This window comes from Pristis pectinata, chromosome 4 (genome assembly GCF_009764475.1).
Source record: "Pristis pectinata isolate sPriPec2 chromosome 4, sPriPec2.1.pri, whole genome shotgun sequence".
NCBI lineage: Eukaryota > Metazoa > Chordata > Chondrichthyes > Rhinopristiformes > Pristidae > Pristis > Pristis pectinata.
This window is the reverse complement of record NC_067408.1, coordinates 66882765-66899552: the sequence shown is the minus strand read 5'-3', so window position 1 is coordinate 66899552 and position 16788 is coordinate 66882765. Positions and strand designations below refer to the sequence as shown.

General features: G+C 41.3%; 1 protein-coding gene across 6 annotated transcripts; it reads right to left on the bottom strand.

Annotated features, from left to right (window-relative positions):
* Positions 1-192: 192 nt before the first annotated feature.
* On the bottom strand, positions 193-16376 carry serpine3 (serpin peptidase inhibitor, clade E (nexin, plasminogen activator inhibitor type 1), member 3). Of its 6 annotated transcripts, XM_052014561.1 has the most exons (9): positions 16205-16376; positions 12284-12574; positions 9204-9437; positions 6804-7001; positions 5341-5539; positions 3557-3657; positions 3192-3278; positions 1213-1296; positions 193-713 (listed from the first exon to the last, which is right to left on the bottom strand). In XM_052014561.1, the coding sequence occupies exons 2-9, from the start codon at positions 12540-12542 to the stop codon at positions 670-672; spliced, it is 1206 nt and encodes a 401-aa protein (XP_051870521.1). In that variant the 5' UTR covers positions 12543-12574; positions 16205-16376; the 3' UTR covers positions 193-669. The 6 variants fall into 6 exon arrangements, with proteins under 6 accessions (XP_051870521.1, XP_051870517.1, XP_051870519.1 ...); XM_052014557.1 differs by lacking the exon at positions 16205-16376 and having other exon boundaries at positions 12284-12656; XM_052014559.1 differs by lacking the exon at positions 16205-16376 and having other exon boundaries at positions 3192-3251; positions 12284-12656.
* Between the last annotated feature and the right edge of the window lie 412 nt (positions 16377-16788).

Genomic DNA, 16788 nt, shown 5'->3' with positions numbered 1-16788 from the left:
GAAGATAGGAGGAAGTGATGTACTACTAAAATATAACCTTTTGGGGAATTCTCATAGGCAGTTTCATTCCTTGTATGTGAATAGTGCTTTGACTGAACAAGACTTAAGTATTAAATGTTCTTGACACATTGTGCTTGCACATATGAGTTAACGGCTGCTTTTAGCATTAAAGCATGCAGTCTTATTTGTCAGTTATATATCAAGTGATATGTATAGTATGTAATTTCCCAGCTAGATGCTTGCTGTTTAAGTTGGCAAAGTGAAATAGTTCAATAACATAAAAATTCCTGAAAGGTACAGAGAGCTTATTGCTTAATTCATAATTTAAAATTTCTCAAACAGACTTCAATTTCTATAGCACCTTTCAGGACATCCCATAATTCTTTAAAGCCAATTATTTACTTGATAGTCACATGTTGAAATGTAGGAAGCATTGAAGCCAATTTGCACATCAGGTTCCCACAAACAGCAGTGTGATAAATGAGATGGTATCTGCTTTAATGATACAGGTGAAGAGAGAGTTGTTGGTCAAGACTCTGCTGCGGACAACTCCTCAGCTATTCTTCAAAATAGTGCCATGGAATCTTTTGCGTCCACCTGAGAGAGCAGACAGGGCCTCAGCTTAATGGTTCATCCAAAACAGCGTCCCCAGTAACCTTCGGAATATCTTTATTCAAGAGGATCCATCACTCGACCCATGAAAACTATTGTTCCTGTGGAATTAAATGACCCATATTAACATGAAATTTTTGCATTGTGTCCAAGTTCTGCAGGGTGAAAATTGAATGCCTGAACAATTAGAATCCTATGATGTGCTACTATTCATAACTTGCGTCTAAAAGTGCTATTTTTGAGCAATATTAATTACAAATCAACTGGTAAATTAAATTCCCATCAATATCAGATGTAATTGACAGAAGCATGAAGGATTAAGCTTCAAATACTATAAGGCAAATCGCTGGTTGGACCACAGAGCAATTCTGTGCACAGAACTTTGGAAAAGACATTGAAGGATGCAGGGATGATTTGCAAGAACTGGTCCAGGAACAAGGGTCTTCAGTTATATGGAGAGACCAGATACACTGGAATTCTTTGCCTTGTGAGAAGAAAATATTAAGGGAAGATGGAGGTGTATAATGCATTGTAATTTGAACAGCAATTACTGCATATGAAGAGCATTATTTGAAAAGCAACACATCACTATCATTTTACCTGTGTTGAGATGGCGCAGCAGAAAGAAAAATGGCCTGTCAGCCTTAAATACAAGTGCCCGGGACCTTTTCAGTAGAACCATGGCTGAAATAAAGCAGAATAAAATTAAATCAGACCAGGCTAAAAATATAATTATTAACTGTTTTGTGAAATCTATTTCATAATTTTGAATCACATTGGCATTAATCTCAGCTCATTCTTTCCTCCATTGCTCTTTTGACACTGCTTAAGATTTTTCTTTTTGTATCCCACACTTGCATCTCTCATTCCATGGAAATGACCAATTTTCTGGTCTCTTCATAAATCTGACTGCAATCCTGAATTCTCCTTATGTTCACTGATGTAATCCAAATTCCAAATTTGTCCCAGACGAATTACCTGCATGATAAAAGGTCATGTGGCACTTGTAGAAATTCATTATATCGACTTAGTGTATTAAATATATGTTTCTGCCTTTGTGTACCTCCTATCCTGGCAGTTATGTCACCTTTGTTTTCTTGAAGATACTACTTTAATCTACTTGTTTTTGGAGCATTGTCCACTTGGAGTGAAGTAGGACAACTTTAATACCTCCACCCTGTTGGCATGGGATGAGAAGCACCATTATTTTTCCCTTTTATCTACAGGAGAAAAACCAATTTGCATTCAGCAAGGTCCCACAAACAGAGAGATAACTGACCAATTGCTTGAGGATCACGAGTACCTTGTGCAGTAGTTCCACGGGATCTTTTATATCCATCTGAGAGTTCAGAATGTTTAATGACTTATGCAAATAATGCTACCTTTGCAGACCAACAGTAGACTGCCAGCCTGAATTTTGTGCTTTGGTCTCTGGTGTGGACTTAAGCCCACAACCTTCTGATGCAGGTAAGAAGAATGCCTTCAGCTGACACCACAGGCTTAATGCAGATTTAGCATGGTAACTACAGAAAACACATGAACCTTTGTTACTTTTAGCATTGTATCTAGTACTATTATTCAAGAGAACCCACTTTGTACACCTGAGAGAATCAACTGTATGGCAGCACTTGTTCTCAAGGTTACTCTGGAGGAGCTCATTCATAGCACCGTTGTAGGCTGTATATCAAACAACGATGTCAGAGTACGGGAAGGAGATAGCTTAGTGGAATGGTGTCATGACAACCTTTCTCTCAATGTCAACAAAACAAAAGAGCTGGTCATTGACTTCAGGAAAGGGGGCAGTGTACATGCACCTGTCTACATCAATGGTGCTGAGGTCGAGAAGGTTGAGAGCTTCAAGTTCCTGGGAATGAACATCACCAACAGCCTGTCCTGGTTGAATCACGTAGATGCCACGGCCGAGAAAGCTCACCAGCGCCTCTACTTGCTCAGGAGGCTAAAGAAATTTGGTTTGTCCCCTTGACTCTCACCAACTTTTACCAATGCACCCTAGAAAGCATCCTATCTGGTTGTACCACGGCTTGGTATGGCAACTGCTCTGCCCAGGACCGCAAGAAACTGCAGAGAGTTGTGGACACAGCCCAGCGCATCACGGACACCAGCCTCCCCTCCTTGGACCCTGTCTTTACCTCTCATTGTCTTGGTGAAGCAGCCAGCATAATCAAAGACCCCACCCACCCGGGACATTCTCTCCTCTTCCCTCTCCCATTGGGCAGAAAATAGAAAAACCTGAAAACATGTATCACCAGACTCAAGGACAGCTTCTGTCCCGCTGCTATAAGATTATTGAGTGGTTCCCTAGTACGATAAGATGGACTCTTGGCCTCTCAATCTACCTTGTTATGACCTTGCACCTTATTGCACTGCACTTCTTCTGTAGCTGTGACACTTTAGTCTGTACTGTTATTGTTTTTACCTGTACTACATCAATGCACTCTGTACTAACTCAGTGTAACTGCACTGTGTAATGACCTGTACGATCGGTTTGCAAGACAAGCTTTTCACTGTACCTCGGTACAAGTGACAATAATAAACCAATACCAAATAACAGTAAATACCTGTCGCAGCTGCAGCTTCAGTGCCATCTTCTGTTACTTCTATTCTTGCTTCATGAATAGCTTCAGAAACAAATAGCTTTTCATGCTCTAAAATTATGAACCATCACCAGTTATTACTCAACATTCAAAATCACTATTGTATTTCAAAATGGAGCTAGATTATTAGTTTCTTTCATTAGAAGCTAATCTATCAGCCAACTTTTTTTCTTGCATAACAAGCAAGCAATTTCTCTGCATTTAATATGGTTTAAATAGGAAGACCCAAAATGCTTTAAGTGAAGGTTAAACAGGAATATTAGAAGAAATCTATTACAATGTTATGTACAACCGTTTCCTGCCTTGTTAGGATTGGTTGTGCTGCTTACCAGAAATTCCTCTGAAGTCTGCTTTACTGGGACTGAAAAGGTCAGTGATTCCCAAAGTTTTTAGCACAGTCTTGAGGTTGAACTTACTTTTCACTTTAAACCTAAATATTAAGAGTGATAAGATGCAGTCAGTTTGATACTCTACAACAGGGGCACTGAGTAACCCAATATCTACTTTCAATATGAAGTGAATCCAGGCTGGGGTGTAAAATGATGAACAACCTGATCTTGCCAGTTTTCTGAGTGAGTTAGCTAAATTACCCCTGTATTTCTATAGTAAATGGTCATGAAGCAGCATTGTTAATGTATGAACATTAACCATTGTTAATGTATGCACAACCATTTTGTGGTGAGATAAGAGTTTGATCACTCATCCTGATGACTTTCCACTCTTCGTCATTGTGTATTTATGCACACTTTCCTGCAATGTGGGAAGCCCAAGATATTCCAAGCTATGCCCCCCCCCCCCACCCCAATGTTTTCCTTCTGATGAATCAACTCTCACATTGAGCTTATTAGTCATCTATTTGGGGTACAAGTGACAAATGAGAAATATTGTGGCAGATTAAAAGTTCCTGCATACTAGAACAAAATGAAGTCATAAGGGCAGTATTCTAATTCAGCCTGAATAAACCTATGTATATGTTGTGATTCCTTATATTAAAGGGAGTTTTACTTATTGGAAGAAATTTGTTCAATTGAATGGAGACTCCGAGACCTGATTCCATCACATCTGTGGACCGGCAGTACTGATCGTTATGCAATTTATTTTTTGGAAATCTGAGTGGATAGAATGCTCTTTTAGGAGAATTATAAGTTAAAGGAAAAACCACTAAAAGTGGTAGGAAAAGGAATTCAACAAATTGGGTGTTAATGCAACTTGTAACACCCCTTTCATCTACAGAGCTGATTTTCAAATGAGACCAGGTATCTGGAAGAAGTCTCTTGTGGATTGGTGGAACCCAAGAACCACCATACAAGTATGAAAGGTCATCTTAGCTTTATCAGTTACTACTCATTTGGCTGCAGAAAATGCAAAAACTATTGGTTGGTGAGGGTGAGATGGGATGTGGAAGTGGAGGTGGGTCTGCTTTGTCTCTTCGTGGGCAGGTCAATTGTGCTGCTGATGCTGTCCGTAAAAGACAAAAGAGTGATCCATTTCGAAGCACCCATTTGAGTGCTGCATTTGCCATTGTAGTGGGGGGAGGGAAACTCTCTAAAAAGTTATTGGAATTATCAATTAATGTTGGAAGACCATTAACGTTGTTGTATTTTCCCTAAAACTGAAGAACTAAAAAAAAAACTGATCATGATATTTTGTTCATTGTCATGGTGCAGTAATTCAGTCTTGTGAAAAATGATCTATTAACTTATTAAGTAATGCAGGTAGCATTGCTTGAGGTTTAGCAACTTCTAGAGCATAGGAGTTAATTAAACAAGATGAGTATAAATGAACTGAAATGGCAGGAAGCTTGGAAATACAGAATTTAAAAAAAACTCTGATTTGCTCATGTGGGTCTTCCAAATGCCACTTGGGTATTATCATGAGATGGAAGCTCATCAGAAGTTTATTTCAGCTATGGTGTTTGAATGATGACTCCACACTTTACATTAAAATGCCACAGCCAAAATTCTTCATTTTTAACAGATCAGCTTATGCAGAGAAATAGTTTGAATGGTGATGTCATTCAATGGTCCACTTCAGTTTATTACTAAAACATTACTGAGGGTGTTATTGATCAATGTAATTTGTGTATGTTTATGTATGCAAGGACCAAACTTACCTGGGTAAGAAAACTTCCATTTTCATTCTTCTCATACTTTTGGTCCATGTTGATAGTGTTTGAGCTGTGATGTGTGGCTCTACTTGAGAGATGCTTTTTTTCCTTTCGCTGGGAATGATGATAAACATGCTCACTGTGTGCTCCAGATAGCTGAGTTCAACCACTATAAACCTCTGATTACTTCCTGTCTTGATCTGACCTGAAATTTATTAGGGGGGAGAGAAATATCAGAATAAATAACCTTGATTTTAAGATCAAGCCCATTATTACTTGTTAAATTCATTGTTTTCTGAATGGGGGAGTGAGGAAAATGTATTGTGCAGGGTAAAGCTCATCTGGAAATACTTAATTCTCAATGTACTTGGAAAGTAGGTTTAATAAGATTTACTCATGGAAATATGGAGCTTAAATGTGAAGCTTTTCACTACAGCGAGGGAGCAAGTATGCAAGCAACAGAGTTGGATGTATTACTAAACCAGTTGGGACATTTGTCTTGGGTTGCAACATCAGAATGGTGAAGTTAAATGAGTTATATATAGATGGACAGATGACCATTTAGCCTATTATATCTGTTCTGGCTTTTTTTTTAAAAGTGTTATAGTAAGAACATTGAATTGTAAACAGTAAATGGATTTTCAAGCTAGTTAAGTCTATATTCTTGCTCGGAACTGGAGAGCAAGTTTGAAAGGGAAAGGTGATAGTGATAAGGCTTCTGACCAGAATATCACTATTTCACTGAACTTAAAACAACAATTGATCTTCCCAGCTCTTGGAGTACACCGTTCTTAAATTTAAGTTGCTATAAATGTATATGTTTCCATATGACAAAAGACTCGGTGGACTGAATACCCTCCCAGGTCAACTCCCAGAGCAACGTCATCAGAGCTGCTTGTTTCTCTATAACCTATTCTGTCTCACATGCCCATTAACTACCACCCACCTGCACACAGTAATTTACATTGGCATGTCTTTAGGATGTGGGGTAAACCATTGCAGTCACGGGAAGAATGTGCAAACTCTATCGACAGCACCAAAACTCAGAGTTGAACCCAGATCATTGGAACTGAGAGGCAGCTGCTCTACCAGTAACACCACTTTAGAAACTTAAGAGGATGAGCATAATTTTCTCCTCCAACAGAATGTACTATTCACATTGAATATTTGACTCTGAGTTCAGTGTTGCCAGTGTGGCTAGTTTTTATCACCCACTGTTAGAAAGGTGGCAGCTCAGCTGCCTGCCATGCTGGTTCAGTTAAGAAACAGACGTATTAGAGATGCACAGAGATCAGAAAGGGCAAGGCTAGCAAGCCAACCTTCCTCACAGGACAGTAACCAGTCATGTTTTTAAAAACGCCGTCAGGGGCACTTAAGCATACTTGCTTTTAATTTCTAGTTGAGATTTCCATTTTGAGCTTTTATTTTCTGGATTACTGATGGAATTGAAGAACCACTATGCCACTTACCATAATTTACCTCTGATGTTTGATACATCATTGGTACTTTAATGACAGACCCATCTGCTTTGGTAAATGTGAAGTGCTGGGTCTCTGAGAGTGAAAAGGGATTCTGCCACTTGCTTTTAAAGTGCATAGTGCTGATAACAGCAATCTGCGCTAGTGATGGATTTTCTATCGGCCGGGATATAAAATCTTCGATTTCACCTGCGAAAATAAATGGTGTAATTGAATGTTTTTTTATTATTTTGACTCCCAAGCATTGAATGTTTTGCCATTGAAAACGGGGATGTTAGTAAGGAATATAACCAGTCTCATAATGGTACAAAAACTTGGTACTCTCAATGATTTGGAATATTTGCCTATTAGTACAATAAACATAATTATTAACAATTGTTATTTTATGCTGATTTGGCGTTTAATTCGATCTAATTACTATGTACCCTTGCTTGTGTGGTTAAAACAACTTCTAAAAATTATGATTCTTTAAGCCTCTTGTCCAATTTGAAGACAATGCCAAATCTAACATGCCTTAACCAGTTGACAAATTGGTGATAGTTGATCACCAGCTCGGAGCAACCCTACCCATTGATAGGGTCCCAATGATATGACTCTGTGATAGTGTAGTGAGGGATTTATTGTAGGATTATCTGAACCTCTAAACCCAACTAATTTTCCTTTATCGGTTTCATTGATCAAGGCAAACCACACTCATGAATCACGTCTCACAACTTCGCAAAAGCGAGCAATTCGTACCACGCAATGCAAGTGAAAATATTATTTGAAATCATTTGAACACTGTGAAACTCAACTATATTGAAGCAATAACACCTATCCGAATTCCACTTCTACCTGCAGTGCTAACTGATTAAAGGCGCTGTTAATCTGTGACTCATTCTAGAACATAGGGGCGGCAGAACCCTGAACCTCCTTCGTGCCGAATGTCTTTATAATCCTGCACATTTGGCTTCATGAGGAATCCATCTGACCCATTACCGGTTCTTCCACCTTGCTGTCCACTCCAAACCCCTCGTTCTTGCCCTGTGAGCTCTGCAACTTTTCCTCTTCAAATATTTATCCAGTTCCCCTTTGAAGGTTATTATCGAATCGGTTTGTGCCGTTCTTCCACACCAATACTTACCTCTCAACCCATCATCTCCGATTTGTATCCCTTACTTATTCTTTGATCATCAGTCATTTGAAACACGCTTTCATTCCCAATACCTCTTAGTGATCTTTCGTTGCCAAGCACCATCTGTGGCCGTCACTCCCCTCCTACTCAGCTGGTGCTTTGAGCAAACCGGGGAGTGGTGTCCCTATCCCAAGTACGAGAACTCGGGCTCTTAACAAGCAGTGAGGTAGACGTTAGAACGTGCGGGGTTGGAGACTGCGCGTTTCCCCACACCAATGTTTCATCCGAATGCAAGTACTTGCTGGAGAGTAAAGGAAACGAGTTGTAAAAAGTTATACTCGGGAATTTCCAGTGCCAGATTACATTGTCATTCTCCACTTCTGCATTAATTCTCAGGTAATGACGATGCTGGGAAGGTGCAATATATTGACCGAGCGGCCGGTGATGGGTCAACTCTGGAATCTCTGCCGTCTGAGTTTGTAGCCGTTTAACTCCACTGTGGCATTGAAAAAGGCAGTTACTACCCAATGCTACGGAATTGGAGTTGGACGTGGACCCAGTTAGGTAAGGGTAATCGATTTCTGTCCGTAAAGGGTCATAATCTCGTATTTCTTTAAAGTACGATCGGATAGCGTCATCATCACTTTAGTTGATTCGGGGGGTTATTTACAATTTATCAACCCGGTTTAAATTCCTAAATAATACTAGGGAAAATTGCTTTTCGCTTTAGTGTCAGTCTCGTTCAGTGGTAACATTTTGTTTCGAGAATTAGATCTTGTACCATACTCCAGGGCAGTGCAACACCGAGGGATTATTGCATAGCGGAGCTGCTATCTTGGATGCTAAATTAAGGCAAGATGCTGTCTTGTATACTGAGTTGAACCAAGGCCCTTTCTCCTATTCTGGGTGACAAAAGACTATGTGCCCCTATTTTTAAGAACAAGGCAGTTTCCCTAAGTGGTTTAGCTAATATCCAACCATTTAAAGGCGCACGTTATATGGTCAATTTGATAGTTCCGTTTCTGGAACTCTGAGTGTAGATCAGATGCCTCGTTTCTACATTTCAGTCAATACCCCATTGTTCACTGCACGTAAAGCTCCGATGAGCTGTGAGGTCGTAAAAGGCATAACGTACATGCGACTTTTCTGGGTAGTAATCCAATCCCATTCTGGTTGGGATCCATTAGACCCATGGTTACAAATTTCTGAAATTCAGAAGCGAAAACGCGACCGTCTGCTGCGTCGTGTGCAAAAAGGTCTGACCTACTGCTGGTTACCTCGGCTCCTGGTGCCAACCCACTTGTTTATCAACGTTGCCGTTTCATTGGGATTGCCGAAGTTCACCCGCTGCAGGCTCCCATTTACCCAGACGGCCATGTCCTCCGAGAATTTCGGAGAGAGCTGGATGCTGGATTCCACGAATAGGCCACAAGCCAGCTGTATGGTTGGACTGTGGTTGGAGTTCGTCAGATCCCCGTAGGTAGTTTGTAAGAAGTGTTGTACTCGCGAATCTGACAACGGTTGATGGTAGAGTTAATACATGCATCAATAAAATTGTGGTAACTAACGTTACAATGGTTGAAACATGTATTGAATTGCTTTATAATGCAACTTGGACATTTATTAAAACCATCTAAGATCACAAAGGGATATTGATCGACTGGGCCCATGGGCCAAGGAATGGCAGATGAAGTTTAATTCTGGTAAATGCACCATGTTGCATTTTGGCAAGACAAACCAGGGTAGGACTTGTGCAGTCGATTGTAGGGCCTCGTGGAGTGTCTAGAACAGAGAGACTTAGGTGTGCAGTTCATAGTTTCTTGAAAGTGATGACACAGGTAGACAGGGTAGTGAAAAAGCATTTTGCATGCTTGCCTTCATCAGTCAACATACTGAGTACAGGAGTTGGGACGCCATGTTACTGCTGTGAAGGCCAGATTTGGATAACTACGTGCGGTTCTGGTCACCCTGCTAAAGGAAGGATGACCAGAGGGGTTGCCAAAAAAAAGACAAGGGGATGTTAGCAGGACTAGAGGGCTTGGGTTATAAGTGGAGGCTGGATTGGCTAGGACTTTTTCCCCCCTGGAGTGTAGGAGGCTGAGGGGGTGATCTTTTAGAGGTGTATAAAATCATGAGGGGCATAGATAAAGTGAATAGCCCAAGTCTTTTCCCCAGGATAGGGGAGTCCATAACTGGAGGGCATTTTTAAATTTTTAAAATTTTATTTACAGCATGGTAATAGGCCCTTCCGGCCCAATGAGTCCACACCGCCCATTTTAAACCCCAAATTAACCTACCTGTACATCTTTAGAATGTGGGAGAAAACCCACGCAGACATGGGAGAACATACAGACTCCTTACAGACAGCAACGGGAATTGAACCCTGATCACTATGTTTAGAGTGAGAGGGAAAAAGATTTAAAAGGGATGCAAGGGTCAACTGTTTCTACACAGAGTGGTGAGTATATAGAGATGGTACAATTACAACATTTAAAAGGCATTTAGACAGATAAGAACAGTTTAGAGGGATGTGGGCCAAACACCAGTAAATGGGACTAGCCCAGGTTGGCAACTTAGTACAAATGAGTTGGGCTGAAGGGCCTGTTTCCATGCTGTATAACTCTATGACCATTAAAACATTTAGAATAAGCTGCTGTTGCTGTGCCCAAGTATCTGGCTCAGCTGTATAATTTCTGCATCCCAATCAGAAACTAAAATTTCAAGGCTGATTGTCCTGGTGCCCAGGGACAAATTTCTGGCTCCAAATCATTGGGATGTTTCCTCCTGTCCCATCAAATCAAATGGGTTGGAGGAGTTCCTCAACCTACCGCTTAGTATAAACATAAGGGCGGTAGAAAGAGCATTCACCTCCTGGCCGGCCAATCTCCCCACTGTTCCCCGATGCAAGAGAGTGAACAGGGGGTGGGGGGAAGACAGACCTGGTTTCCTGGACCTGCCAGCGTTACCGTGAGTGATGGCAATTGTCTCTGGGCAGCTGAAGCAATGTTTCTGTTTCGAACATGTTGCAATGGCAGGCTTGAGGTCACAAGTGCAGCTCGCCATCGCTCCACCAGTTTTAAAGCATTTGAAGGGGGTGCCTTCTGTGCACGGCCGTTTGAGCCAAGATCTGGATTATGGGAGTTTGACTCTTGCTTGTTAGTGGAGAGTCCTGCTTGGTTCAGGAGGCTAAGTGGGTGTGGTGGAACCGGCAACAATTTGGGATTTTTAAAAAATCCGCTGAATGGCCTTGTTTCATCACTGGAACAATATACTTGGCCATCGTCTGTCCCAGCTTCACATCAGCCCATTCATCCTACTGTCAGAGCAGTGTGCCATGTGATCAAACTGTCTAATGCACCATTGTGCTGCTTATATGATACTTTGTGCCTGTGATGCTGCTGCAGTAAGTTTTTCATTGCACCTGTGCATGCATTTACTTGTGCTTTGACTTTTAGATTTCTCCTGGAACTGAACCCAAACAATAACCCAATGATTCTCTGTGTGACATCCTTCACGTTTTTGTCAAACTGTCATCATTTCCTAGCTGCTGCTGGTAGCTGCAGTTTCAGACGTACCCTGGAATCTGCCACCTGATTTAACCTTAATTTAATCAAAATCGACCTGCCCTGGTGTCCATAGCTTTTGCATGTTTTCTTTACATTAACAAAAGATTCAACATATTTGAGTTTAACTGATTGTATTTAAAACATGCGGAATCATAAATGAGCGTTTTTAGTGTTTTTGTCCCTCTGCTACTAAGCTAACATTTTTTTGAAATATTTTCTATAAAACACCATTTATTATTGGAACAATGAAAAGTCAGTTTAATTTTATGTAAAAATATCCAAAACATTTCTACTCCTGACTATGCTCGAGCATTAAATCAAAATGAAGGCCCTCTTCATCATCTGCGCAAACTTATCATCCCGATTTCCTTGATGTAAAGCGGACCCTTTTGGGCGACCAGTCTCGGATATCTTGTCACATGTACATCGAAACAGAGTGAAATGCATCTTTTGCATAGAGTGTTCTGGGGGCAGCCAGCGAGTGTTGCTGCACTTTAGGTCTTTGGAATGTGGGAGGAAACCTGAGCACCCAAAGGGGACAGCGGCCGGAATTGAATCTGGATCGCCGGCGCTGTAATAGCGTTATGCTAACTGCTGCACTACCGTGCCTGCTCTAAAACTACTTTAAACGTGTTAAACTCTATTGACTTAAATCGCATTAAAAATCTTCCAATGTTTTTGCGCCGTTTTGGTCAATATCATTGAACTGCGATTGTTCAGTTTTATCCCGACGCACTTAATTTGAAATTTAAGATCAATGACTAATGTGTAGCATAATGAACAATATTCACCAGTACCGTGTACAGTATATCCGAGGGCATTCTCCAGCTGCGTGGAAGTCTCTCCTTTGGCTCCCAACTGCAGGAGCCCCAATGCAAAAGTGATACCTGCTGGCGATATGACGAAGTTGCGATACTCTTCGGCCTCGGTGAATTGTTGGTAAAGGTTGAGAGCAAACTCTGTGTTCCGTTGCCTGATGTCCTGGAAAGCACAGCTCCTCCACGTGAACAGCAAGTGCAGCAACAAATTGAGGATTGAGAAGGAACACATGATAATGAAGTGGAGTGTAGCGAGCTTCGACCCTGCCAGGACGAAGATGCAACGCCTATAAGTTGCTGGCAAGTTAGGTGGGAAGAACAAAACACTGCCCATCTTTAGCGACAGCGACTGCACAACACACAATTTAAGTCAACTAATGTAGAAACATGGCCCTAAGGTACATAATCATCTGACGCACACGGCTGTAATAAATAAGGTAAACATCGATTAAAATGGCATTTGCTCCTTTCATTACACAGATGACTTTTGAAGCGTAGTCACTTATATGAAATACAAGGGGCAATTTAAGGTTTTATCAGTACTAATAATGACCTCTAGCTGTTGGCAAAGAGATGGTAAAGAGACCTCTTCTGTTGGCCAGGAGAGGGAGCACTCTCTCCTCCCCCCCCCACCCCCCACCCCCAACAGAGCCATGAGATCTGTTATTTCCCTGTGTCAACACCACAGGGCTCCTCATTGTGCACACCTCAGAAAACTGCGCATAGTAATACTCACTCATAATCCTGGAATTGTGTCGATCCAGTTCTGTGTAACTGATGAAATAATGCTCTGACAAAGGTTGCTTTGCTGAAGAATGTTTTATAAGTTACTTGTGTTTTGAATTAAAGTTTATAAAATGAAAATAATTCTTCTGATTTCCTTGCTAAATTTGTGCCTTTGCTTACTGGTCTGGAGGCTTCATGCAAGCATTTTTGCCCAACTGGTCACATAAGGCTATGTGTTACCATAGCCAATTAGTCAATACCCATACAGGGCAGTGATAGGGTTAAAGGGTTTCAATGTAATTGGATTACAGGGAATAGGAGGATAATTCTGTAATTTTCCTGATTTAACTGATAATTTGTAGTCATGAGATATCAGTCAGGAATGGGACTCCTGGATTAGTCTCCTTTCTTAATGCACTGGCACAGAGGCAGGCTGAGACTTCATCACAATCACCTGCTGAGATCCTGCAGGCTTTCCATCTGGGATCTTCCTCTTCAGAAGGGATTTATTCAAGCACAAATACATACCATGACAGGGTGAGGTAACAGCTCCAGGCATACAATTTAGGAACAGGAGTAGAACTGCATCCCTATTTACCTGCAGTAACCTTTAACTCACTTCCTTATCAAGAGCCTCCTTTTGCATATAATTCCATTAGCAATATACCAGTGTGTTCTGTTAACTTGCTAATTACTTGCTGTACCTGTGTGCTAGCCATTTGCAAACCATGCACTTGGACATCTAGATCCCTCCACACCTCAGAGCTCTGAAGTGTCTAATTTTTTTCTGCAGAAGTAGACATTTATGTTTTCCCCACACTCCATTTGCCAAATTTTCAAGCACTTAAGTGTCTGTGGCCCCCTTATCTTTGTGTCATCAGCAAATTTAGCAACCTTAATTTGGTGCCTTCAAGTCATTTACTCATTGAGTTAACTTGCTGAGCTTTGTCATGGCTGTACATTGATTTGCAATTCCAACTAAGCACTTTACCCTGTTTAATTCTGAATGGTAAAATGCCATGGATCAGCTAACCTAATCTATACTACACAACTGCTAGTCATCCCAAGAATTTTCTTGATACAACTTCAGACAATGTGATGTTCATGAAAAGAAACTTGAGCCAAGATTTCTGCAGTCTGGTTGTCATACCCTAGAACACAACAAGCACAAACAATCAGGGTTTAAGGAAGGCATAATAATTCTTCCTTTGAACCCTCCTCTTCTTTCTTGTTATAAGAATGTAATGTTTAAAGCCAGCAAGCTTTCATTTAAGCTTAAGAAAATGCAATTCTTTTTAACTAACCGATTCTGATGCCACAATGAAAATATGAAGATGTAGAAACTACACCAAGGAGAAATTTAAAGAGCTGTTTGGAAAACAAAATTGCTTTACATCAGAAATAGTTACTTTGAATCATGCTGTTGCAGGAATCAAGCATTAATTAGTCTTTTCAGGAAAACTTATTTTACATGGGATCAGGGTTATGTTAGTGAGTTGAGAAGTGTTGCTGTAGACCCACAAGTTGAGGAAAATTCATATCTGAATGATTAAGTGTGGGTAAGTTGTGCACAAATTACTGGATCAGAAATTAGTATAAAAAAGCAGAGGCAACTTATCTGCAAAATCCACAAAAAATTGAATAATCGATTTGCTAATGAATTGCTACAGTTGATGTTAACTTGAAATTCTTTCCTTATTTTTGATATACATTTGATAAACTGGTTACCAGTCTAATCCTTTCTTCAAATGTAGACACAAGTGACTTCCGATGCTGGAATATGGAGCAACAAACAATCTGCTGGAGCATCTGCCCACCCCATCTCCCTTATTTGGTTTCATACTCCACCTTCCTTTCCTGTTAGATGCCATCACCTGCAGCCCCTTGTTGCCTCCACCTACCACCTCCCAGCCTCCTGTCACTGTTTCCACCCTTCCCTCCTTCATCTGCCTATCACCCCTCCTCACCTGGATCCACATGTCACCTGCCGGCTCTTGCTCCACCTTTTTATGCGCGCTATCTCCCCTCCCTCTTTCAGTCCAGATAAGGAGTCTCAGCCCGAAATGTCCACTGTCCATCTCCCTCCACAGAGGCTACCTGACCCACTGAGTTCCTCCAGCTTCTTGTCTTCAAATGTCTTCCTCCTTCAGGCTGTCAACTGTTCTGGGATAGCTGTCCCACAGATTTCATTGCAGAGTACTGTGCCAATATTTTCTTTCAAAAAAGCATCCCCCACCTTTTTATAAAATCTTATCAGAACTTTTTTTTCCCTCTTCTGGTTACTCGGCTTTCCCTCGAAACCATCCAAACTTTTCACCGACCTACTCACCGTCCAAGGGAGTTGCACGCTGTAGCCCCCCCCCCCCCCCCCCCCCCCAGTGCAGAGAGGTTTCTCCTGCAGTTCCAAATTATTGTTAACTATCTTGAATGTATGGCCCTCAGTTTTGGAGTGGTGACGTAATTTTTTACTTCTATCAGATCTTTTTTGAGCACAAGAGAGAACTGATGTGTGGAAAGGGCCCCAGCCTTTTCAATTTTTTTTACAGCTAACTGCTCGTATCCTTGTACATCTTTCCCTCGCACCAAGGACCTCCTTATTAAATGAAGACCAGAACTGTGCACGGCGCTCCCAAATGTGGTCCAATTAAATTCAATACAAGTTTAAAACAACTTCAATTGCGGGAAGAAAAACAAGAAAAACCTGCAGATGTGCGGGAAATCTGAACTGTCAACAGAACAATGCTGAAAATATTCAGCAGCTTCTGTGGGAAGCGAGGCAGTGGTTTTAGCGTTTCGGTTTGAAGACCCTTCATCAGAAGTAGAAACACCAACTTTGCTTCTTTTTCCGTAGGCGCTGCCCGACCTGCTGAGTGTTTCCAGCGTTCCGTTTTCAATTCTATCCAGAAAAGAGCTCAAGGGCTCTGTTTGTTTGCCTTGTTAACCTGCCATTCTCGTTTCACTGCACGAAGACATCACCCTTCCTTTCCATAACGTCCCCCCTTCATCTATAGTGATTATTTTACCGGCTCCTCTCAGCGGTCCTAGTTAACCCAATTTATTTCCAGTAAGTGAAATGTAGATATCTTTGCCTACAGTTCTATAAACAAAATACAAATAGTGCAGTTGGAAAAAGCCAGAACACGTTCTGTACAACTCTAGATAAATTACCTGGTACCTTTTTTGCCTCCCGGTTCTTTCGCCTTTTTCCTCTTCCTCCCACTACCTCGCGTTCCCTCTCATGCCCTGTTGAGAAAAGTCATAAGACTTTGCCTGTGACTGTGGGTAGGTTTCGCCGTCTCTTCCTCTCGGCGCTGCCTGTACCACTCTCCTCGGATTCCGACAAGCGGGTCTTATACAAAGCGAGGAGAGGAAAGAGGGGACATCACGTCACAGCCACGACCTAATCCCCAAATCCCACGATACACCTTCCACTCAAATTCACCAATGCACACCGGCCAATGCAACAGCGTCCCGCATCTCTCTCTCTCTCTCCACGCTGCGAATTCCCCAAGTCCTTGTCTAGAAATATACTCAATTATAAAAGCCGTGCAATATCCTGCGAGTAGTACTTGTTCTTTCTTCCAAGTCCAGCAGCGCTGAATTTACACCCGAAGGATAAACGCCACCGTTTTGAACCATGTTCTGATATTTGCTTCGTTTAGATCATTTATTGAAATTTACACTTTAAATGAAAACAAAAACATCAATTGCGGAAGATGTGAAGTAAAATTAGGAAACGCTGAAACACTTAG

What these genes read in the sequence shown, in the direction of transcription:
- serpine3 (XM_052014557.1), bottom strand. Translation starts at nt 12,644, where the DNA reads ATGGGCAGTGTTTTGTTCTTCCCACCTAACTTGCCAGCAACTTATAGG. An exon ending in AACATCAGAGGTAAATTATG is followed by an intron (nt 5,540 to 6,803) that starts GTAAGTGGCATA and finishes AATAAATTTCAG; the next exon opens with GTCAGATCAAGACAGGAAGT. An exon ending in AGACTTCAGAGGAATTTCTG is followed by an intron (nt 3,279 to 3,556) that starts GTAAGCAGCACA and finishes TCATAATTTTAG; the next exon opens with AGCATGAAAAGCTATTTGTT.